Genomic DNA, 23,606 nt, shown 5'->3' on the forward strand with positions numbered 1-23,606 from the left:
GAGCCTGCGCTCTAGAGCCCGTGCTCCACAGCAAGAGAAGCCACCGCAATGAGAAGCCCGCGCACGGCAACGAAGAGTAGCCCCCTCTTGCCTCAACTAGAGAAAGTCCACGCATAGCAATGAAGACCCAACATAGCCCAAAAAAACCCAAAAAACAAATAAATTAATTAATTTTAAAAAAAAAAGAGGGGCTTCCCCGGTGGTGCAGTGGTTGAGAGTCCGCCTGCCGATGCAGGGGACGTGGGTTCGTGTCCCAGTCCGGGAAGATCCCACATGCCGCGGAGCGGCTGGGCCCATGAGCCGTGGCTGCTGAGCCTGCGCGTCCGGAGCCTGTGCTCCGCAACGGGAGAGGCCACAACAGTGAGAGGTCCGCGTACCGCAAAAAAAAAAAAAAAAAAAAAGAATGGAATGGCTAAATTCCAGTCTGTCAACTTCATGGCCCAAAGGCAGCCTTGACGAGGTGATAACCGTGGCAACCATGTAACAGAAAATTGTTTGATATCGTAGGAGAAGGAAAAAAAAAGAATTAACAGCTGTCCTGGCCACAGTTACAGCTACGTGAAAACATGCCGGCCCACAGCCAGATGCAGCCCAGAAGCCCAGGAACACGCAAATTGCTGGACCAGGGCAGTGGATCGATGGGTTTGGTTCCCTTTAGACATTTTCTCTTAATGCTGTCACAAGACTGACTTCATAAAAAGCAGAAAAGAATGCTGGGTTGCTGTGGTTCCACGAAGTCACACCTCTGGACACACGGTGACACCTGCCCAGGTCCTTCCTGGAAGGGCACTGGCTAAAGGAAGATGCAGCTACTCGTGGCCCCACTACACTCCCCGCTTAAAGAGCTGGAAACAGAGTAAACAGGCGCTTGAAGGCAAGCACACCCTGATGTGTACTTTGAGGGGCTGCTTCCAGCCCCGGCCAAATTTTCCATAAGTGCGGCTCAACGAAAGCAGACCCAGGGACCCTGGGCCCCCGTTTGGAGGATTCGTGTGCACAGCACGTGGTCAGTGAGTCTTAACCGGTCAGAAGACATTTTGCTCATTTCCTCTAAGGCAGCCAGGCCCTAGCCCGGGAGGGGCTGCCAGCTGGCTTGGGGGCTCGGGAATGTGGCCCGGTTGACCCGGGGGAAGGTCCGTGGACGACATTTAACAGACACCGTCAAGGCCTTGGAGGTCTGGTGGCGTGAGTGAGACCCTGTTCACGAGTAGGGGGTCACAGTGGCTCTTACCTGCCCCAGTGCACAGCCAGGTTCTGCCCGATGGACACCAGCAGGCTGTTGGGCCCATGCTCCCAGATGCACTCCTGGGCCCAGGCCACCGCCGACTTCTCCAGCTCTTCATCCCAGGTCTGCAGGGGGACGAGAAATGGGCACCAGGAGGTCAGGGTCAGGGGTGGGTGTAAGAACCCAAACCGCAGAGACGCCCCAGCTCAGGCCCTGGGAGACCCCGAGGGCCGGGCTTCGGCTTCCGCGACGCTAGACACAGGGCCTTCGTGCATGTCTCCGATGGGTTCCTTGCTCGGGAGGTGGGAAGCGGCCGGTCAGCAAAGAACCTAGAGGAGCCCCGATCCTCAGAGCACCTGCTCGGCCACTAACTTGTCGGGGACACTGGCAAGTCCCTTCTCTCAGCCTCAGTCTCCTCATCTGTGAAATGGGAGGATGAATAAATCCTGGAGATGAATGACGGTGATGGCGGTCATGGTTGCACAATGGTGTGAATGTAGTTAAATGCCACTGAATAGTGCATTTAAAAATGGCTAAAATGGTAGGTTATATATTACGTATATTTTACTATTATATATATGTATATATGTATTTTTTTAGGTAGCAAGAAATGCCTTCAACTCGCCCAGTCCTGTTACCCTCCAACACAGCCCTCCCTGAGTCAGGGGTCTGGGCCAAAGAATCTGCAGCCCTCTTGCCTCCCAGCTGGCCCAGGGAGCACACATAACTCCTCAAGAAAGAACACGGTGAACAAGGCAAGTAGGGTCACTTCTCTTCTGCGGAGGAACAGATGCCAAGCGGCCCTCCCAGCTGCGAGCCAGCGGCTGTCCCGCCCCCTCCCGGAGTCTTGAGGAAGATGCTGCAGCTCATGGGCAGCCAGGGGCTGTCCCTCGCTCTGGGAAGCCCCAGCCCTGGCACACAGTAGTTGCTCACTGAAAGCCTATTGCGGCAGAGCCCCGGGACCATCCAGGAACAGGAACAGGAGACTGGTTGAACCAACTGTGGGACCCCCGAATGGAAGCTGCCCACTGCCCTCTCCTCCTCCTCTCTTGCTGTCTCCTTCTGGCCAAGATAACTGCGACTCCTCAACACCCAGGGGCAAGTCCTGCCCCAGGGCAGACGCCTGGGGGGGGGCGGGGTCACACCTCTGGACCCCCTGCCCATTTCAGCTGCAGGGGATATTCTCCCCAACAGTGCCCCACCTTCAGCGCCCACCAAACCCTGTACCACTTCTGCCTCGGATCTTTCTCCAGTGCCCAAGCACAGCCTGAAACAGGGGGTCAACACCCTCCGGGGGCCACACTCAGTCAGTGGGAGACGGGCCTGTTGATAAGAGCACGCACCTCCCACCTTCAGAGGGCAGGGCAGTGAGGTGCTCTTGTTAGGTGAACCTGGGTACGGTGCCAGGCTCTGCCTGTTGCTGGCTGTGTGACTTCAAGAAAATGGTTTCACTTCTCTGTGCCTTTGTTTCCCTATCTCTAAATGGGCTAATGGTACCTGGAATAGGATTTGGGGGAAGGTTGACTGACAGCAGGCATGGAGCCCCCAGATGAGAAGCAAAGGAGCTCTCAGTCAATGGTACCTGGATATTAAGGAAGTTAACTTTCTCAAGCACCCGCCAGGGCAGTCATCATCTGAACACCTGCCCACTGCAGGTAACATTAGAACCATTTTCTTATTTAACTCCCCCAACAAGCCCTGGAGGTATGTTTTATCTCTCCATTGTTGCAGATAAAATGAACAAACAAACAAAAACCTCTGAGTTTAAGAGAGGTTAAGTAACTTGCCTAAGGTCACCCAGCTAGGAACTTGTTAGAACTTTAACAGCCCAGCCTCCAAGGGGGATCTTCCATCTTCCTGCTCTGCATGCTGCCACCAGGTGCTGGTCCCACTCCACTAAAATAATGGTTACTAAAATAATAGCAACAGTCTAATTCACATTTATTTAGTATCATGCATTGTCTTACTGACCCCACCAAACAACTCTGTGAGAAAGGGACTTTTGTCGTCCCCCGTTGTGCTTGGTGGGAATTATAAACACAGAGAGGCTAAGTAACCTGCCGAACCCACACAGCTGGCACGTGGCAGCTACCTAACCCCAGAGCCTGTCCGCTCATAAAACCTCAAAATGGGGTGTCTTAACTTCTGGAGTGTTAAAATCCACCTCTCAGTGCTCAGCCTGTTTCAAAGGACTGTGGCTAGAAGCCCAGCAGGCAGGGCCGAGCAGGAAGCCATGACTCTGAGACACTTTCTCAAATCAGTGTCACTTGTCTGGGTGGAGACGGGGGCTGGGCAGCACTGCACCGAGGATGCCCAGAGGGAGGGGACGGTGCTGAGGCTCGGACTGCTGGCCCCGCCCCGAGGGCCCCTGTGCAGAGGCGGCCTCAACAACACCCCTAAAGGCTCTGCTTCCCCCACAGGGGGGCTGTGGAGAAGGAAGGAGCGAGATCCCAGCTCCCATCCTGAGATACCATGAAATAAACAAATAGGAAAACACAGCAGGCTAGTCGCAGGCTGCCCAGGGCCTGTCCCTGCCTGCTGCGTACCCAAGCTCCTTTCCGCTGCCCTGAATCTCCCCCACAGGCACCAGACAAGCACAGGGCATGAGGAGAAGAGCAGCAGAAACCCAGCCTGCTCCCCACGGGAGGCAGGAAACAGCCAGGACCCTGACGGGGCTGGGGCTCAGGCAAGCTTCAGGCCCAGGAGAATGCCTGCTCCCTGGTAGGCACCACACAGGGCCTTGGGGTGGGGAGGGGCACAGGATGGAGGGCGACTGATCCAGAAAGAGGCGGACAGTGTCTTTTCCCCACAGGGACAGAAGCCAAATGACCAGTGGCTGGGAAGGAGCGGGGAGGAGTCCGTGCCCTGAAAAGAAAATCTACCCTGACTCTCTCCATCCTTAACCCTGTAAAGGTCCGCGCAGCTGCCCCCGGCGTTAGGCGCCCCACGTTGAAAGGGCGCCCACTCTGCCTCCTAAAATTATCACAGCCCCTTCGGAATAAATGTCTGGACCATTTTCTTCAGAGAAAAAAGAAATGGTTTCATAACGAGTTCCCAGAGGACTGGGGGCTTGCTCAGGGCTCTGCGCGGACGGGCATCCATTCATCCATCCCACAGCTGGTGATGGGCCACCTCGCGCAAGCACAGACGCCGAGGGACTCACAGGCACGCGGGCAGGGGACCGACCGTGAGGGTGGCCGAGGTCGGAGCACAGGCCACACGGAAAGCGGCAGCTGAGAGTCCAGAGGAAGGAGAGGGCCTGGGGCCAGGCCTGCAGGGAGGTAGATACGGGAATGATGAGGGTGCAGCCCTCCTGGGGGGGGGGGGGGCGGGGTCTGTAACACACACAGCACCCAGAGGCCTCTCCGGCCAAAGGCAAGGGAGGGAAACAGGCTATCCAGACAGACAAGGGCTTGTGATAGGAGGCCTCGGATGCCGGGAAGGAAGCACAGAGGGCCACCGAGGCTCCTGCCTGGGCAAAGGCTGGAAGAGAGTGAGATTTAGAAACTATAACGCGATACCAGGATGCAGAAGGGGCCGGAAGAGGGCAAGATGGGAGGTGAAACAGCCCCTGCCCCCACTCCAGGGCTGAGGCTGCCCCGATAATCAGGGGAGGATGGAAAAGGCTGGTGGGGTCGGGGGAGGGGTTCAACTGAGCGTGGAGAGGGGACAAGAGCACGGGTCCTGGACTCAGCCGGACCCAGGTCAGCATTCGCCTCCGCCTCTACAGTTGTGTGACCTCGGGCCTCGGTTTCCCAGTCTATAAAGTGGGGGGATACCACGGCGCCCGTTTCACAGGGCTGGGGGGATGGGACACGGAGACACATGAGTGAGGGCAGAGCTGGGGACGTGCACCGGGGAGCTGGCTGCCCCTTCTGCTCCGAAATGCAGGGCTTCTCCAGATGCACAGGGGACCCTCCACTGTCCCTTCTCTACTCCTTCCTCCCCAGCAGACACCCCATCACTCACGGACTCGGCCACCCCTCGCTACTCAGACGGAAGGCGCAGCTAAACGGTGGGGTGACGCTAAGGGTGACACAAGGACAGCGGTAACAGCACAGCCCCAGGGCTGACCCTCCTCCTCCCCTCCTCTCCCCCTCCCCTCCCCCTCCCCCTCCAGGAGGGCCGGGAGCTTGGGCTGAGCTACAGAGAGGTGCAGCCTGTGCTGATCGGGTAGGGCATCCAGAACAGAGGCAGGGGGCCCTCTCTCACCAGACGTCCCCAAGCCTGCCATCCCCCCCTCCCCCCGCGGATGGGGCCAGCCCCTGTGGTGCCCCCGCGCTCACCATGTACTCCATGTTGGAGGCCGGTGGTGACACCTGGCCCCGCAGCCTGTTGTGAAGCATGAGGATCTCCTCCTTGTCCGCCCTGGGGATGGCCCTCCGGACCCGGGAGTGGGGTCTGTCCTGCTGGTACTTGCTGAGCAGCTTCTCTAGGTGTGTGACATTGGGCAGGAAAAAGCCTTGGGCTCCACAGAGCAGTAGCACCAGCCCCAAGGGCACAAGGCCGTTCGGGACACAGCTCATGGCTCCACGCTGGCAGCAAGGGCTGGGATGACAGGCGGGCCTGGGCTCCTGAGGCGCTCGTGTGCTCTGAAAAGAAGCAGAGGGCGGCAGGAGAAGTCGGTCAGTGTCAAAGCCACGACGGCACTGACCGTGCTGGACGTCATTCTCCCCACTTTGCAGATGTGGAGACTGAGGCCACAGAAGCTGAACCACCAAGGTCCCGCAGGCAGGAAGTGGTGGAGCTGGGACTCAAGCCAAGGGTCTCCAGCAAGGCAAGCGGCCTGATGCCACACGGGACATCCTGGCTGGGTCTCTCCTGGACTCAGCTTCTCACGGTACCATCTATTCTCACTCGGAGTCAGCATTTGGACTCATTCAGGACTACGGTGGGTCTATGGCTTGAATTAAGTTCCATCTCCCGCCCCCCAAAGAGATTGCTAAAGTCATTTCACATCACGAAAGGATGTGCCGTGAACCAGCGTGAGTGGCAAACTTCCTGGTCCCTGTGAAGTAAGACTCAGTTCCCAAAGCGATTGTCAGGCATCCCCAGACCCATCACCGCATGAGGCCCCACCTATCACGGCCCTTCCACGGGGCACCACCCGTGTAACCGTCACACACTACGACACAATCTCCCAGGACCCAGCCAGGGACCCAGCCACGCACTCTGCCGATTTGCTCCTTGGAGAAAGTGACAGTAGAAAGAGAGAGGACCTCCAGGGGTACCTGTGTACCCACTCTCATCCCATCCCTGCCTGGCAGAGCCCCTAAACAGCCTGGCGTGCAGCCTCCCTCAGGCAGCTTCTGTCTGACAATGAGCCCGTTACAGGCACTGCCGGGTGTTACCCTGTTGGCTGCTAAGTTAGTGGTTCATAGGGGTTATTAGTACCCAACAACGGCATCAGCAGGGCCGAGGGGACAGAAGATGGTGGCTGGGACTCCCGGTCCTGCAAGGCCCATCTTGGAGCTGCACTTCCCAAGGAGTATTTCTGGAACCCTAACCCTGACACGTGCCGGGCTGGGGGCCGTGGCGCACGGCCTCGTGGTCACAGCGGTTGGGATTCGCCCCTCTCAGAGACCCCCGGTGCCGACTGCACTGAATCCCTCACTTTATGACCCAACAAGGATCTTGACGATCCCTCCTTGCCTTTGGGCAAAAGGCCCTTTTCCCAAATAACACCGCCTACTAGCCTTTCTTAGTGTCTTAGGAAAAGCTGCCTTAGTCTTGGAATACACTTAGTAATTTTAAAATTCCATGGTCCGGAGTTAATTTATGAGGTGAATTTCCGCTGTGCCTTGTGTTCCTTCCCAGAACCCTTCCTGAGCATCTGCGTGGGCCCGCCACCTCATTATGCCGTTTCCAATCCTCACGACAACCCAGGAGGTCGGCCTGTTATCGCTCCCATTTTACAGGCAGGAGGCTGAGGCGTGACGTGCTGGTCCCAAGCCCGCTCCACGGGTAAGACTCGAACCCAGGTGTGGTGTCTCTGAGGATCCTGGATTTCCCATCATGCCACCCTGGTTCCCCGGGGTCACACTAAAGGTCACAAAGCATGGTCTTCCCCCTGGCTTACTGTCCGGTCCAAGAAGACAAGGCGGGGCTTGAATGAGTGTGTTGTTCACCCTCTCGCCTCTGCTTTACTCCCAAGGAGAGTCGGTCAGTCACCCAATGACCTTTAGTAGACACCTATTTTGTGCTGGGCGCCGGGACACGAAGATGAAGAGGGCCCTGTCCTGGCCTCAGGGAGCTCCCAGTTGGGCGACAGGCGAGGAAACCCACAGCCCCTACCCAGCGGGACAGGCCTGACAAGACAGCGCGGGGAGCTGGAGGGAGGGGCTCCAGGGCCCCCCTGGATGCGGGGGAGGCAGCCAAGCCTGGACGCTGACCCACCCGGAACCCCGGGTGGCCCCTCTGGTCTTCTCCTATACCGGCAACAGCTGCGTTTTCACCGGTCGCGTGGTCTGGGGCTGCAAGCTGGCAGCTGGAGGAGGACATCCTCAAGGGCGCATCCGGGGCATCCCAGGAGGCAGAGCTGCAGCGGAGGAGCTACGGGAACGCAGCAGTTCCCATCTCCAACCCTGGAAACTCTCCAGGGTCCTGACCGAGCTTACGCCATCTAGGGGGAGGCCCGACTCCTTGGAGTGGGTGAGATGTGGCCTCCCTCCCGAGGAGTTCCCTTTGGGGCAGAGCCTCAGGGACCTGGGTGAGGGTGGGGGACTTCTGAGTGCTCGCTCGCCCTGTGGGCATCAAGCCAGAGACGCAGACGCTCTCAGGGTCCCTGACGTCTCCCTGCTTAGTCACACTACCATATACGAGCATTTCCCAGCGGCAGAGGCCAGGCTGAAAAGGATGCCAAAACGCACTGACACTGGGTTAAGCTTTAGGACAAAGAAGGAGCGGAATCGACATCACGGAGCGTCCGCTCGGGCATCACGGCCACACCCGACTGGCTTTACTCTTCATCCCGAGGGGCAGGGCACCCCAAAAGGCACGAAATAGGAATTGCTTACATGACTCAACTAAACTGGCTTTGGTTTAAATCACCAACGGGCACAACTCAAACGACTCTCAGCAGGGGGATGGGTAAATGAACTGTGAGTCCGTGCGGGTGGAATATTATACAGCAAGTAAAAACGATGGCCTGGAGCTCTGTGAGTGTTGGCATAAACGAAGCTCAAATCTAATGTTGGGCTAAAAAAGCAAGTTGTAGAATACTATGCTCATGGTACTATCTGTGTGCATTTTAAGGCATGTAAACCACACCTTGTATAGTTTATAGATATGTGTACAGGTACATACATCTGTGTATACGTGTGTATTATATACACACGTACTATACGTGTATGTACATATATGTATACGGTGTGTGTGTGTGTGCGCACGTGCACCTGCATGTGCTTGTATGGTAAAACCAGGACTGAACAGACCAAGTTCATGGTGGTAGATGATGCCAGGGTGAGGTAAATTGAACCGGGAAGGAGAATATGAGGGAACTCACCTTGATGTCTAACATATTGTTTCTATTAAAAATCTCGGGACTTCCCTGGTGGTGCAGTGGTTAAGAATCCACCTGCCAATGCAGGGGTTTGAACCCTGGTCCAGGAAGATCCCACATGCCGTGGAGCAACTAAGCCCGTGTGCCACAACTACTGAGCCTGCGCTCTAGAGCCCGTGAGCCACAACTACTGAGCCCGCGTGCCACAACTACTGAAGCCTGCGCACCTAGAGCCTATGCTCTGCAACAAGAGAAGCCACCGCAATGAGAAGCCTGCGCACCGCAACGAAGAGTAGCCCCCGCTCCCCGCAACTAGAGAAAGCCTGCGCACAGCAACGAAGACCCAACACAGCCATAAATAAATAAATAAGTAGATCTATTGAAAAAACAAATTCTCAAGCAAATATTGCAAAGTGTAAGCTCCGTTCACGCTGAGTGGACAGGCTGAGTTGGCAGGAATGTGATGTAGTCACCAGAGGAGGGTGTCCTCGGGGGCCGGACGTCGGTGGTGAGTGCATACTAGCCTTTGGACTTGTCTACTTTAAACTTTTTAAAATATTAATGAATAAAACAAAGCAAAATGCCAAAGCATGAAAGAACAGTGAAACCACTGCTGGTTCCAAGTGCATTCTCCCTGCACGTTCTCCTGAAAAAGGGTGACCTTACTCCGGAAGACTTCGTCGGCCGCCTTCACTCTGAACATTCAAGGGCCTTGCTTGGTCCATGGGCCACAGACAGGTCCTTCCCTCCAAGGGTCCAGAGACAACTGATAAAGCCTCAGCTGGAGCTTCAGAGTTGGGAGAACCATGGGGTTTGTTTGTTTGTTTGTTTGTTTGTTTGTTTGTTTGTTTATGGCCACACCGCGTGGTTTGCGGGATCTGAGTTCCCCAACCAGCGATTGAACCTGGGCCTTCGGCACTCAAAGCACAGAGCCCTAACCACTGGGCCACCAGGGAATTCCCAACCATGGGGTTTAGTCAAACCTTCCCACGGGGAGAAACACAAGTGAAAAGAGGCGTTTCTCCAAGTGGCTTCTCCACCTTGAGACAGTCGCTAGCCTGGACCACACCAACTTGTCTTGGGTTGGGCCATGCGGGATATGGTGCTGGGCGGCACTACTGGGTCTGAAGACGGTCTGGCCTGGCTGCAGCTCAGGGAGGGTTGGTGGGGTCCACGCTGGGGAGGGGGCAACGCCTGTACCTCGATGGCCTCCGCTAAGTTTGGGCCATAGGAGAACACTGAAGATTTAAGCAGAACTGTAACAGTAACAGGGCTGGCATCTCACATCTACATTCCAGAGCACAGCACTGGGCTGGCACACAGGGAAAAAAAAACAGAATCTTGGACTGAGCTGTGTGGCCTGCAAATTCCTGTGTCGAAGTCCTAACCCCCAGCACCTCAGACTGTGACTGTATTTGGAGAGAGGGTCTTTAAAGAGGTGGTTAAGTTAAAATGAGGTCATATGGGTGAGCCCTGCTCCAGTATGACTGGTGTCCTAATAAGAAGAAGGGATTAGGACACAGACACACACGGAGGGACGAGAGTGTGAGATACAGCAAGGAGACCGCCGTCTACACGCCAAGGAGCAAGGCCTAAAAGAAACCAGCCCCGCCGACACCTTGATCTTGGACTTCCAGACTCCAGAAGCGTGAGAAAATGAATTTGTGTTGTTTAAACCACTCAGTCTGTGGTTCTTTATCCTGGCAGCCCTAGGAAACTAATACAAGCATCAGATAATAAGCGAGGAGAACTGTGTTCTAAGTATCCCACTGGCAGCTGTATGGAAGAGGGCAAGAGAGGAGCAGCGAGGCAAATGGGGAGGCCAAGGGTGGGATCGTGGCTGGAATCTGGGCAGTGGCGATCGGCGCTGTGTCACAGCACAAGCCCATCGGCCGAGGCGACTTGGCCGGGGCCCCGCCAGCCTGCCTTGGCCTTCAGCTTCCACTGCCGAAACAACTCAGTAAGAGCCTAGGGAAAAAGCACTTCAGCCCCCTTTCCATCTACAATTTAAAAGAAACAGACTCACAGACATAGAGAATAGACTAGTGGTTGCCAAGGGGTAGAGGGGATGGTGGGTGGGGTGGAGTGGGAGTCTGGGGTTAGCAGATGCAAACTATTATATAAAGAATGGATAAACAATGAGGTCCTACTGTATAGCACAGGGAACTACATTCAATATCCTGGGATAGGGCTTCCCTGGTGGCGCAGTGGTTGAGAGTCCGCCTGCCGATGCAGGGGACACGGGTTCGTGCCCCGGTCCGGGCAGATCCCACATGCCGCGGAGCAGCTGGGCCCGTGAGCCATGGCCGCTGAGCCTGCGCGTCCAGAGCCTGTGCTCCGCAACGGGAGAGGCCGCAACAGTGAGAGGCCCGCGTACCGCAAAAAAATATATATATATATCCTGGGATAAACCATAATGGAAAAGAATATGAAAAAGAATATATATTTGTATAACCGAGTCACTTTGCTGTACAGCAGAAATTAACACAACATGATAAACCAACTATACTTCAATAAAATAAATTTTAAAAAAAAGTTTTCCCAATGAGACACACACACTGCCCACCACCACCAGGGGCTTTCCAATGACACGTACAGGCCCCCACCAGGGAGGCCAGCGGGGCTTACATGGAGGGAGACCTACCGCAAGCCCGTTGCTGCACTTCTCACTTCACCCTCCCGATGATTCAGAGGTTTGGGCTCTATTGCTCCCATTTTACAGGTGAGGAGACTGAGGCCCCTGGAGTGTCAGGAACCTGCCCAGGGTCACACAGCTGCAAGCGGAAAACCTGGGGCTGGAACGCAGCTCCGTCTGACCTCCAAGCCGCCTCCTCAATGCCACAGTGCCTTCCCAAGGGGTGGGCTTCCTTGGGGATTTCCCGTCACTACCCACACAGGGGAGGGCCGCCCACAAACAACCCAGCACTCACTGCGACCCTCCCTTCCCTTCTCTGCTTCCTGCGCGGACAGTGGGGCTCAGTGGAGACAGGCACCGTGCCCCACCCCAGGTAGTGACTCTGTCGAGAAGGCATCCGTTTGTCGCCCCCAGGGGAATGAAACCTTTACATCATGGTTACATCTCACCAAGATACTCCCCGTCATGGGGCTTGGCACCCACCCAGTCTCTATCTGCTGACGTACCTTTGACTAAAATATGACGCCCACACCGACGGACCCTCTCTGCCGGGCACCCTCCGGCCGTCCTAACGTTCCCGAGGGACTCACACTTCAGGGGGTCAACCCGAGCTCCCTTCTGTTCCTGGAGACGGAGGCCCACACTCCCCAGCTCTGCACTTTTGTCCCCGCTTTCTCCTAGGGTTGCCAAAGGCAAGCTTCATTTCTAGAGAAGCCCTTCTCCACTCTCTGTCCCTGGCCTCCTGCCAAAAGCCCGAAACACCCGCGTGGACGGCCGTACAATTCACAGAAACGCCGTCTGGGAGACATCGTCTCCTTGGCCCCAGTTGCAAAACCCAGCCCGGAAGACCACAAACAAGATAACGGCGCCAGGGTCCCATAAGCACATACCAGGGGGCGGGGAGGGGACCAAGAAAACTTTCACGCCCCACGGTCAACGTCCAGACCCAGCCTGGGGTCAGATTCCTGCAGCACGGCCTCAGCTGGACCCTGGCTGTTTTCCAACCCATTTTCTGGAAAACAAAAACTGAGCCCGGGAGACGTTATGTGGTATCTGTGAGGTTGCGGGTCTGGTTTGAAATGGAACCAAGGCTTGAAATCCAGCTTTCTGGAAGCGTGGGGAACTCTGAGCACGTGGGTGCTGCAACGTCAGCTCTGCCATCACCCCTCTACCCCGGCTAAGGCTCTGGGGACATTTAGGGCATCCACAGCCCCGCATGTCCCCCATCTAGCCAGGGGTCTCCTCAAGGGCTAGCTCCTGGGGGACGCTGCCGCCAAATTCAACTCTCAGGAACGAGAGAAAGAAAGAGAACGTGGTTGGAGTTCGATGTCATCCCGCCTGGGCTGCCTTCGCCTATGTTTAAGAAAGCCTGCCAGAAAGATGACTCGTAGGACGGAGCCTGCCAGCCGTCAGCCCCGAGACCGTGCCAAGCTCTCTGCTTCTGCACATGCTGTTCTCGCGGCTCATCTCATGACCCCAGCCTGCCCCTCCCCCGCCCGGGTCCCGCTGATGAATGAAGTCCTGCTCGTGGGTTAAGACACAACTGCAGGGTCGCTGCTTCATCACGGCCCCAGACCTGTCCGCCTTGTTCACCGCTGAACCGTCAGTTTCTGACCTCGTTGGGACGAGGAGATCCGCACATTCACTACGTAAATATTTATTGAACACCACTGGCGCCTCTGTGGGTGAACAAGACTTGACAGGTCTGCACGTGTGATTCAGCTCCAGGAGGCTTCCAGAAAGTGACGACCCTTCAGCTGAGTCTTCACTGCTGAGCGGGGACGGATCAGCCTGCAGGGGAGGGGGCAGGCCAGGGTCAAGGGACGAGCCGTGGTACGAGGAATGATGGAGATGAGGAACACGAGTGTTACAGTATTACAGGGCTCGCTACGAGGTCTATGGCTAATAGTACTGGCTATGACGATAGCGATGGTGATGCTAAATGCTCCACAGATGCACGGTGTGGAGGGATGTGGGGAAGGCTGGGATTAATAATGGGGAACACAGTGAAAAGGCTATTCTCTCTTCACCACATTATTTCAAAGCCCCACCTCTGGGCTTCCCTGGTGGCGCAGTGGTTGAGGGTCCGCCTGCAGATGCAGGGGACACGGGTTCGTGCCCCGGTCCGGGAAGATCCCACATGCCGCGGAGCGGCTGGGCCCGTGAGCCATGGCCGCTGAGCCTGCGCGTCCGGAGGCTGTGCTCCACAACGGGAGAGGCCACAACAGTGAGAGGCCCGCGTAACGCAAAAAAAAAAAAAAAAAAAAAAAGCCCCACCTCTGCTTTGAGACAAAATCTAATTTTTAAAACTCCAATAAATGTCTTAATGCTTGTCGGGGGCCGGGGGAAGCCCACCCCTAAACTTGAAACATGCTTCGGCTCACTGCATGTCTGGGGCCTTGGACACGTTTTCCCAGCTTTCTGGGGAAGTGGGTTCCGAGACGTCACAGACCGGGTCTGCAGCGTGAATGTGACCAACTGGCCGGGACCTGGATTCACAGTGGTGACAGTCAGCCGGTTCACAGGCCAATGCGGTTGCAGTGCTGGGTCCCCTTCCAGGGCTCAGCTCGGCTGAGTTCACCGGCCGTGGGTGTCAAGGCCTCAGCAGCCTGCCTCCTGTCTGCTCACACTTGCTGCCTTGCCCGCTAAGACTGGGCGCTTCTAGATGGCTGGAACCACTGCTGTGCTGGTAAATGTTTAACAACGGATGCTCGAAAAACCCCAAAATACCCACCCTGATCTGTAGTGTCTGCCAATTCTCTTGGTGTAAATATTCCCACCACGGCAACTTGAAGCCACCAACGTGGGGTCACTGAGCATGGAGTTTCTGGAAAGAGCCTCATGATAACACAGAATGATGTCGTTTTTCCATCACATGCACAGAATAGACATCAACCACCCCAAGGGCAGAGAGAATAGTAAAGCGAGGTAAAAGAATTAGGATGCGCTAAGTTTTGAGTATTTATTACCTTTGTTTTAAATAAGACTTATTTCACTATAAGTTTATATAATATTTAATGTTGGTGGTGTTCACGGGGAGTTATACTCAACATTTTGTAATAACCTATAAGGGAAAAAAAGTATCTAGAAATACGGGTATATATACATATATATGTGTATATAACTGAATCACTGTGCTGTACACCTGAAACTTACATGACATTGTACATCAACGATACTTCAATTAAAAAAAAACAAAATGATGGTTGGGTTGAACTTTTCAGAAACTTAACCACAACTTTTCTGAATACTTAACCATGGGCTCTCACAAGGCGGGACAAGCCAGCATGACCCAGTCGGCCAGTTCCAGCACAGCCCTGGCCAGCTGGGTCTTATTCAACTTGAATCCTCAGCGCGTATTAACTGCCCAGCAAACACTTATCCTCAATAACCCAGCCAACGCTTGATGAGTGAGGGCGAAGCGGCAGATGTTGTTCTGGGTCCTCTACTCCCAGAATCTCCTCTGCACAGACTGATGGGGTCACTGCAATTATGATCCCTATTTTACAGATGAGAAAACTGAGGCTCAACACAGACAAGAGGCTTGCTCACGGTCATACAGAGTGCCTGCATACAGGAGCCTGACTGCCTACCCATCCTGCTCTCCAAAGAGTCAGGGCAGTTCTGACCTGTGCCCCGACGTCAGCCGGACTCAGCGAGAGACCTCGAGGCTAACCCCCAAGCCCGGGGTGCCCCAGGCTCCTCTCTTCTTCAGAAGCACAAGGGAGAACTCAAAACGTGAGCGAGGCCAAGGGCAGAGCAGAGTCAGACCCACAAACCACCCAGAAATTCCAGGAATGAAGTGGTGGCTGGGCGGAGGGGGGCGGGACACCCCAGCCTGTCTCAGGCAGATCCCAGGACTGGGTAAGTATCAGACACCCCAGGGGGGGGGGATCTCCCTCCTCCATTGGAGCCAGTTTTCCTTAAACCTTTCTCAACAGAATTAGGGCACGACAATGGAGGAAACAGGCCTTCCCTTCCCTTGCCAACTGCTCTGCCCTCAACCCCACAAAGAGAGACACTAGGCTTAACAAAAATGCTCCCCCCACCCCGCCCCGCTGCAGGCACTCTTTCCTCCTGTCCCCTCAGACAGAGATACATCCTTATGGGACACACAGGGCAATATCTCGGGATGCTTACTTGAACAAATACAATATACAAAACCCATTCAGTTTTTTAAATACTATGCTGAGAATATACACAATTCTGAACAAAAAGAGAACACTCCCTCAACAATCATTTACTTTATCTACTCTGTGTGAAAAAAAAAAAAGAAAAACCAGGTTTGTTCAGTGCAAGCCAAGATAATATATGAGAAGCCACTTTAAAGTGACCGGATAATAAATTAATATGTTCTTAAAATACCCAGTACATAACTCCTGGGGCCCCTTTCTCCCTTCTTGCAGATGTGTGGATGCTTCCTTGGAAACAATGCTCCCAGCAAAGCTTTAGATAGATGGCAGGAAACCTCCACCTCCAAGGGACAAGAAATCAAGGACCCCCAGGAGGCAGCGTCGATAAGCGTGGACATGGGGTCAACCCCAGTTCGAATCCTGACTCCACATCATGGGGCTGGGTGCTGCCCAGAGGGTCCCTCAACCTCGTGGAGTCTCCAGTTCCTCATGGGCAAAACGAAGCCCTGAATTTCTCCCAGGGCTGGGGGAGGATGTGCAGAGTATAGAGATGCTGGTTCTAAAGAGCCCAGCAGCAGAGTCCCAGGATCTACCGGTGCTTAATGGCTGTTCCTTCCCTTCCTCCTCCTGGGTGACTTCGGGCATCCCAGATCATCTCTGCTCCAGGCTACGAGGCTGACAGCACCTGGACCAGCCTCCCACCTGAAATGCATGATTCACTGGTATTGGGTGGTACCTGCAAGGATGAGTCACAGCCTTGAACCAAGCTCAAGAATTCTATAGCAGCAGGTTACGGAATCTCCACACTGCTTCACAGAGGAACATCCCCAGGGCAACCCTCACACGGCCACGGAGTCCCTGGGATAGGCCAGTGAACAAGCCTCTGTCCCCAGGAATCGGGGGGCGGGGAGGGAGGGAACATCGCAGCAAATAGACGATACAGAGGCTGGAGGAAGACAGCCCCGGGACACGGGATGGTGAGGCTGGGCAGAGGGAGGGGCAGGGACCACTCTGGCTGGGGTGAACTCCAGGCAGCAGGAACCGCAAGCACAAAGACTCTGAGATGGTCACCATCTTGGCTTGACCAAGGAAGGGTGCAAAGCCAGTGTGGCCGGGGAGAAATGGGGTCACAGAGGCGAGCAGGGCCAAGCAGCCAGGGGCCTTGGGGGCCATGACAAGGATTTTATTCTAAATGCATGGAGGCGGAACTTCCCCGGTGGTCCAGTGGTTAAGACCCTGCGCTTCTACTGCAGGGGGTGCAGGTTTGATCCCTGGCTGGGGAACTAAGATCCCGCGTGCCATGTGGCATGGCCATAAAATAAAAACAATAAAAAATTTAAAAAATAATTGCAAAGAGGGGTGTGTGTGTGTGTGTGTGTGTGTGTGTGTGTGTGTGCATGCGTGCGTGTCGGGTGCAGGGCAGATGAAGCCGGTGGTGACAGGGTCTGATTTATGCTTTGAGAGCCTGGCAGATGTAGCATTGCAGACGAAACTCACAGACATAACACTGAACCAAAGCCAGACTCCAGTGATGAAACATGCATGGTTCATTTACGTAAAGTTCAAAACCAGGCAAAACCAACCTATACCGTCAGAAGTCCGGAAGTGGTTACTCTGGGAGGTGGGGCTATGGGAGGGTTCCTGGGGGACGGTCAGGCTCTGTAGCTCTGGGGCCACGGCACGGGTACGCGCACTTGGAGAAAATTCATCCCCCGACGCACGAATGCACGTGCATTCTTCTCTAGCATGTTGAACTTTAATAAAAAGTTTAAGAGAAATTTAAAGAAGTTCTGGCTTCTGTTGGAAGAACGGCTCCAGAGAAGCTGGAGAACAGATTATGCAAGAGAAAATCCTCCAGGGCTCCCCCAAGGAGGCTCCGCAATGAGACAAGTCCGGGGCCGGGTCTCCTACAGCCCTTCAAAGTGAACTCGAAGGTGCTGGAGCCCAGATAAAGCTCCGTGCTGCCAGAGCCTCCCACTTGGGCCAGACACCGACTCTCCCAGACAGGGCCCAGTTCATCCCCCGTCTGAAGGGCACTTTGTCCAGCGATGCCAAAGCCGAAAATATCTCAGTCCCCGGGAAGCCCGGCCTTGAAGGTTCCCGGGAATAAACAGTGTTTTTACAGCAGCCCGTGCTTCCCCCATGAGAACAGACTGGCTGTGTTGGGAGCCGGTTTGGGGGCGGGATGGGGAGGTGCAGCGCACGCGTGCATACACACAGATGTATTTTAAATGCTGGGAGGGAAACAACCCATTCTTTCACAGGGGCCGCTTAGGGGTTACAAACAGACGGACTTCACAAGCTCCTGGGCACGCGGGGCTCTAAATACAGGCGGAAGGAAAAGGCGGGAATCCTCAGGACACTTGCTCGGGCCCCAGAGCAACGGGTGCCAACGCCGAGCGCTCTTCCAGGAGAAAGTCCTAGGCGCACGTCAAGAGCTTGTTCTCAGGGGCCTCGGCTCTGGACAGAAGAGGTCATTCTAGCTCCCAAGCCACTGGCTCCATTCTCGCCACGTGATCTGTTTCTGGTCATACCAGGTCCTGTAAACAGAACCTTCTGCCCCCATCAGCCAGCCCCGCCCACCCCATTCTGGGGCCGGGGCCCAGGGCAAGTCTTCTCAGCTTTCCAGGGCAATGGGTCCCACCCTGGAGCCCGCACCAGAAAGTGCTGGAAGCCGCGTGAAAACGCAGATTGCCGCCCCCCCCATAGCTCTAGGAGGCCTGGGGCAGGGCCTGAGAATCGGCATTTGGACGAGCTCCTGGGAGCCGCTGCTGGTCCGGGGACCCCACTCTGAGAACCACTGCTCTAGGTGGTAACAGCCTCTCAAATCTTCTCACGCCGCACCTCAGTCCAGTGTCTCCCGAACTCCAGCCCTTGGCACACCCCCTTCCCCAAGCTTTGCCCACCTTCCTACCATCTCCCTGTTCTAGTTCACACTTCGTATTTTATTAAAGTTGGCTTGCTTTGGGGGTTCAAAGAAATTTACTTTAAAAAGGGAACCTTCTCTCAGCAGCAGGGGCAGAGAACCTGAGGCTAGAGGAAAACGGAGCACGAGGAAAGCAGAAGAGAGTTGGGGCCAGGGGCGTCACTGTAGAGGGCGCTCTCTGTTGCAGCGAGGTCAGGGTGGGGAGGCATTCGGGGCAGAAAGCACCCCCTGAGACGGTCGCCTCGCTGTGACACAGAGGAGAGAACAGCGCCTGGGTGGGAGGCCTTTGCTGCTGGGTCACTAGACACGCTCAGTCACCTCGGGGACCAGCAGGATGGGCTCCCCACACTTTGGGGGATACTGCTCATCCCACAGTGATCTGTTCTCAAGTACAAAGGCCACCCTGTGACTCTCCTGTGCCCCGCAGCCCAGAGCGGGAAATCCAAGCTCAGTACCGCTGACCCCACCGCAGGGCAGGCTCCTCCGCCCTGAGCCTGACCCTTAGACCCCAGACACCCTGAGCTTGTCATTCTCAGGGTGCCAGGACCCTCCCCTCCTCCAGGCCTTTGCACATACCTGGTCCCTCCCCTTGGTGTACCCCCCAACATCTCCCCCGCACAACGTCACCTTTCCTTGCCAGAGAATACTGCCTCCTTGCTCTAAAAGGACTTCTAGGATCTTAGCAAGTCAGCCTCAGCAGTTGCCGGCTGAATGCCAGTTCCCAGTTCTAGAGAGAGCCAGGAGTTTTTTTTTTTGTTTTTTGTTTTTTTTTTTCCAAAATGGCATATAATCCACTTTATTCATAAGTTTTTGGAAATTTACATCTATCCAGGAGTTTTTCAACACAAAAGAACCTCAGGGCGGGGTCCATTCTGGGACACCTGACTGCAAACAAAATGGAAGCTGGATTCTTTTCCCCTTCTGGGATTTCACCATTCTGTATTCACCGTGGGATGCGATCCAGAAACTTGGACTGAAAATGTGGGATTTCATAATTTATATTTTTAAAAAATGATGGTCCAAAAGTTGCATAATCCTCATTAGGACTTTCCTTTTTCCCCTAAATCTGTGGTTTTTGTCTAAGCTGACACAGCATTTGAGACAATCAGAGAAGATATATCTCCCTCGGGCTGTAGCGTGAGAAACTGTCTATCCCCACAGCCTTGAAGAGGGGGTGTCTGTCGGTGAGTACCCACAACTGCACAGCCTGGGGTAGAAAGCTGAGCTCCCCCAGGGCAAAATCTCCGACACGAATCTCTGTCAGTTGCTCTCCTGGTGCAGAGGCAGGGGAACTGTGGACACCTCCCCCCAAACACCCAGACGCCAGATTCTCATTCCTGAGTGAGATGATCTCAGTTGATGTTTCTTCAAGAGGGAAGTCAAGAAAATGGGACACGTGTTCCTTAATACCATGTGACCCAGCTATTCTGCTCCTAGGGGTAGACCCAAAACAACTGAAAACAGGTGTACAAACAAGACTGTGTACACAGATGTTAACAGCAGCATTATGCACAACAGCCAGAAGGTGGAAATGGCCCAAACTTCCATCAGGGGAAGAAGGGATAAATGAAAGATGATGTATCCATACACTGGAATAGCATTCAGCCATAAAAAGGGATGCAGCACTGACACAGGCTACATCATGAATGAACCTTGGCAACGTTGTGCTCAGTGAGAGAAGCCAGACACAGAACGCCACATACTGTAGGATTCCATTTATATGAAATGTCCAGTATAAGCAAATCCAGAGAGACAGAAAGCAGATGAGCAGTTGCCAGGGGCCGGGGAGGACAGACGGGGAGTGATTGCTAATGATGGTTATGGGGTCTCCTTTTGGGATGACGAAAACGTTCTGGAATTAGACAGTGGTGACGGTTGCAGAACACTGTTAACGTACTAGATGCCACCCAACTGTGCACTTTAAAATGTAAAATTTATGTTGACGAGTATTTTACCACAATAAAACCTCTTTTTTCAAGGAAAAAAAGAAAGAAAGGAAAAAGAGCATGGCTGGCCCTACCAACCACGACCCAGATCTGCCTGACCCTCCCTGTTCCAGAACAGAGTGTGCTCCCTTTGGGACTTTATGAGGGGCTCCAGATGCCCTATCCCGTGAAGGTCTGAGAAGCTATTCAGCTCAATAGACTGAAGATGAAATGAAATGACGCCTGTGTTATATTTTCCTTTCTTGACAAGCCATGAGCCCCTTTGAGTGATGCTGGGTTTGCACATCTGGGACTGATCAAAAACCAGTGAGTCTGCAAAAAAAGGGGGGGGAAAAAGCTTCCTAGGTCGGGAGCAAGCAGACACAGAGGCACCTCCCATACGCAGTAAATTACTCTGGTGACAGAGAGAAGAAATGTTCCAGCTCCCACAAGCCCAAAGAGGTCGGCATTTGGGGGTCCTGCCTTTAAAAGCCAGTTTTCAAATGCAACCTACCACAAACCCCAGATATCCAACGTGAGGTCTCTGAGGGAGGGATGCAGTCTGGGGGCTTTTCAGAAGCTCATGCTCTTCGGCTGAGCTCCAGCCCCTCCCCATCAAGCCAGCTCTCCTTTCCAGACGCAGGACTGTGGGAGCAGCTGGCATTGCTCCGGGCTCCCCAGCGGGGCCCTCTGCACGTTGATACAGGTACCTGTCAGCAGAGTGGATCCCAAGCCCCTCTCCAGGCCCACCCTTAACCGGGGCCAGGGATTCAGAACCCACATGGCAGAAGCCTTGCGCAGCAGCGTGCTCTGCGCTGACAGTCCTGTGGCCAGCCACCGGACGGGCATCTTCTTCCAGAATCTCGGGTGGGGTCCAGCCAGGATGGCAGCTCTTCCCCGCTCTGGCCGTGTCACGTGGGGTACATACCTTAATCCCTCTGAGCCTCGACTGCCTCCTTGTAAAAAGCAGGACAGTCCAGCTCATAAAAAAGCCAGCAGGATAGGTCATCCGTGTAAAACCCCAGGCGCGTCTGGGCCACGGTGTGCGCCAGATAAACGTCAGCTGCTGGGAGGATTACAGATGCTCTCGTTACTATCCGTACTCCTATTTTTTAAGAGGCTGTAAAAATCAAAATCACTCTCTTCATTCTCCTCCCTGGCTGCGTCAGCAGGGACGAGGCTGGGGCTCAACTCTGCTGCTGTTTCACGCGGAGCCCCTCTCAAACGAAACGGTTCCTTGTTGAAGGTCAGGTTCAGATGCAGAGTCAGCAGTTGGGCAGAGAAGTACCTTAAAGGAGGCAGGACCCAGCCGCTAAGCGTGTAGGGTAAGTGGACAGAGAGATCTGGGGTGACAGCATCACACACAAGCCAGGGGACCTTGGGCAAGCACGTCACCTCTTTGAGCCTCGGTTGCCTCATCTGTAATGAAAACCTAGAGGCCTCGTGCCCAGGTGTGTTGCAGGTAAAGACGATGGCAACAGCCCTCAGAGCCAGCACACCAGCAACACAGCTCCCACACCTTCTGCTCCTTCCCCCACGTGCAAACAGCCAGGTCAGGGGCAGAAACCGAAAATCAGGTGCACAAGACAGACAGCCCCGAGAGCCCCCCTCTGGGTCTATCTGGAGAAGGGGGCATGGCCTTCACCTTGACCTTTACATGGTCTCTCATCTGTCAGGCTCCCGACCCTTGGTGTCCTGACCCCACTGGGGAAGGCAGGCTCACCCTATTCTGCCCGGGCAAGGAGACCAAAGGTTCAAGGTAGAAACTCACAAGCCCACTCTTGGTTGGAAGTTGAGCTGGGCACCTGTCAGACTTCCAGCTGCTTCTCTTGACCAGAGGAGTAACTCACCTCTGGCTAAAAGACACCCAGTTCAAATCGGACTGCGATGAGCAGGCGTCAGCTAAGCCCTTCCTGGCTTGTCCACCAGTCCAGCCCTTTCAAGGGAGGTTCTGGGTCTGCACTGCACGAGGGGCTCGCCCTGGCTCTTCCACCTGGGGCTGCAGATCTCCTAGACCCCAGAGCTGAGCCCTCAGCTCCCAGCCATCCCCCCACAAGCAGTTTATGCAGATATCCACTCCGGTTGAAAAGACCCAGGAACTCTTCCCAGACCTGTAGGAACTCTGATATGTCCCACGCCTGGACGCATCCACAGCCACATGGAGCTTTGGAGGCAGACAGAACTGGGTCCCAGCCTCCGCCCTGCCTGGACACTTCACCTCTCTGACCCTCAGGAAGACTACCTGGAAGGTTTGTTCCAAACAAAATCATAAAGGGGCGTGGCCCTGTAAACTTGCCAAGCAGGACGCACACGCCCTTAGGATCACCCCGGCCCTCCACACGTGGGCAGGACACATTCGAAGTCCTGCCACATACACACCATCAGCTTTCTATTTATTGACGCCCACTGTGTACACAGGAACGCAACAGATGTTAGCGAACTGCACAGGTGAGGGAGGAGTACACAGCCTCAGAGCACGATTCTGCGGTCAGACGGCCTTTGAGTCCTGGCTCCCTAGCTTGCAGCATGTGAGGTCTCAGCCAACTTGCCCTCGCTGAGCCTCAGTTTCTCCATCTGTGGACGGGCATGCTGCCGAGCACGGTTCTGAGGTGGCGCGCTCAGCTAAGAGCCTGCACACAGTAAGCACACAGTAAGCCCTAAGAGACGGCATCTGCTCTGGCTATTTCAGCTTCTCGGAGATTGCGGGAGCGGATCGTACGGTGCAGAGAGGAGAACAATTTAAGTCACACTTACCTCCCTCCGCAGGGCTCCAGCCACCTCCTCGCCGGCGTCTTCTGAGTGGAGTGGCGGCAGCGTCAGCAGCAGCACAGGCACAGCGGCCACAGCGGGCAGGTCGCGGGATACGGGACACCGGTGCCGCCGAGAGATGCAGTGGGTCCGAGGACCCTGCGCGCCGCCTCTTGTAGGCTGCCCGGAGCCCCGGGGCCACGCCCCGCGGCGGTCGGCGGCGCTCATCGCGCCGCGCCGTCGCGGCCCCGCCCTTGTACTCCCGGCCTCGCCCCGCCAGGTCCTCCCCCACCCCACCGGCCCCGCCCCTCCCGGCCTCGCACCACCCCGGGAGCCCGGAGGACACCCGGAGGCGCGGGCGCCCGGGGTCGGATGGGGGGCGTCGCAGGGAGCGCGGGACCACCCGCGCCCAAAGAACTCGGCTTGACAAGAGGAGGACGCGCTCAGTTTCTCGTCATGACCATAAAAGTATCGTTTCCATTGACAGCTTAACGATGCACCCAGCGCGATGCC

General features: G+C 55.2%; 1 protein-coding gene across 3 annotated transcripts in view; it reads right to left on the reverse strand.

Annotated features, from left to right (window-relative positions):
- Nucleotides 1-23,278, reverse strand: part of CRISPLD2 (cysteine rich secretory protein LCCL domain containing 2) — a 96,305-nt gene extending 73,027 nt beyond the window's left edge. Inside the window, exons 1-3 of one of the 3 annotated variants that reach the window (XR_004523387.2) lie at nucleotides 23,100-23,277; nucleotides 5,512-5,817; nucleotides 1,232-1,350 (exon numbers count right to left, since the gene is read on the reverse strand). Coding sequence is in view for 2 of the 3 variants with exons in the window: in XM_033845286.2 (XP_033701177.1) it covers nucleotides 1,232-1,350; nucleotides 5,512-5,751 (359 nt within the window). In the remaining variant the exon portion in view is untranslated. Of the gene's footprint in view, nucleotides 1-1,231; nucleotides 1,351-5,511; nucleotides 5,818-23,099 lie in introns of all 3 variants that reach the window. The other 2 variants (XM_033845286.2, XM_073796401.1) reach the window with 2 other exon arrangements.
- Between the last annotated feature and the right edge of the window lie 328 nt (nucleotides 23,279-23,606).

The sequence above is a fragment of the Tursiops truncatus genome, chromosome 19, assembly GCF_011762595.2.
Source record: "Tursiops truncatus isolate mTurTru1 chromosome 19, mTurTru1.mat.Y, whole genome shotgun sequence".
Lineage (NCBI taxonomy): Eukaryota > Metazoa > Chordata > Mammalia > Artiodactyla > Delphinidae > Tursiops > Tursiops truncatus.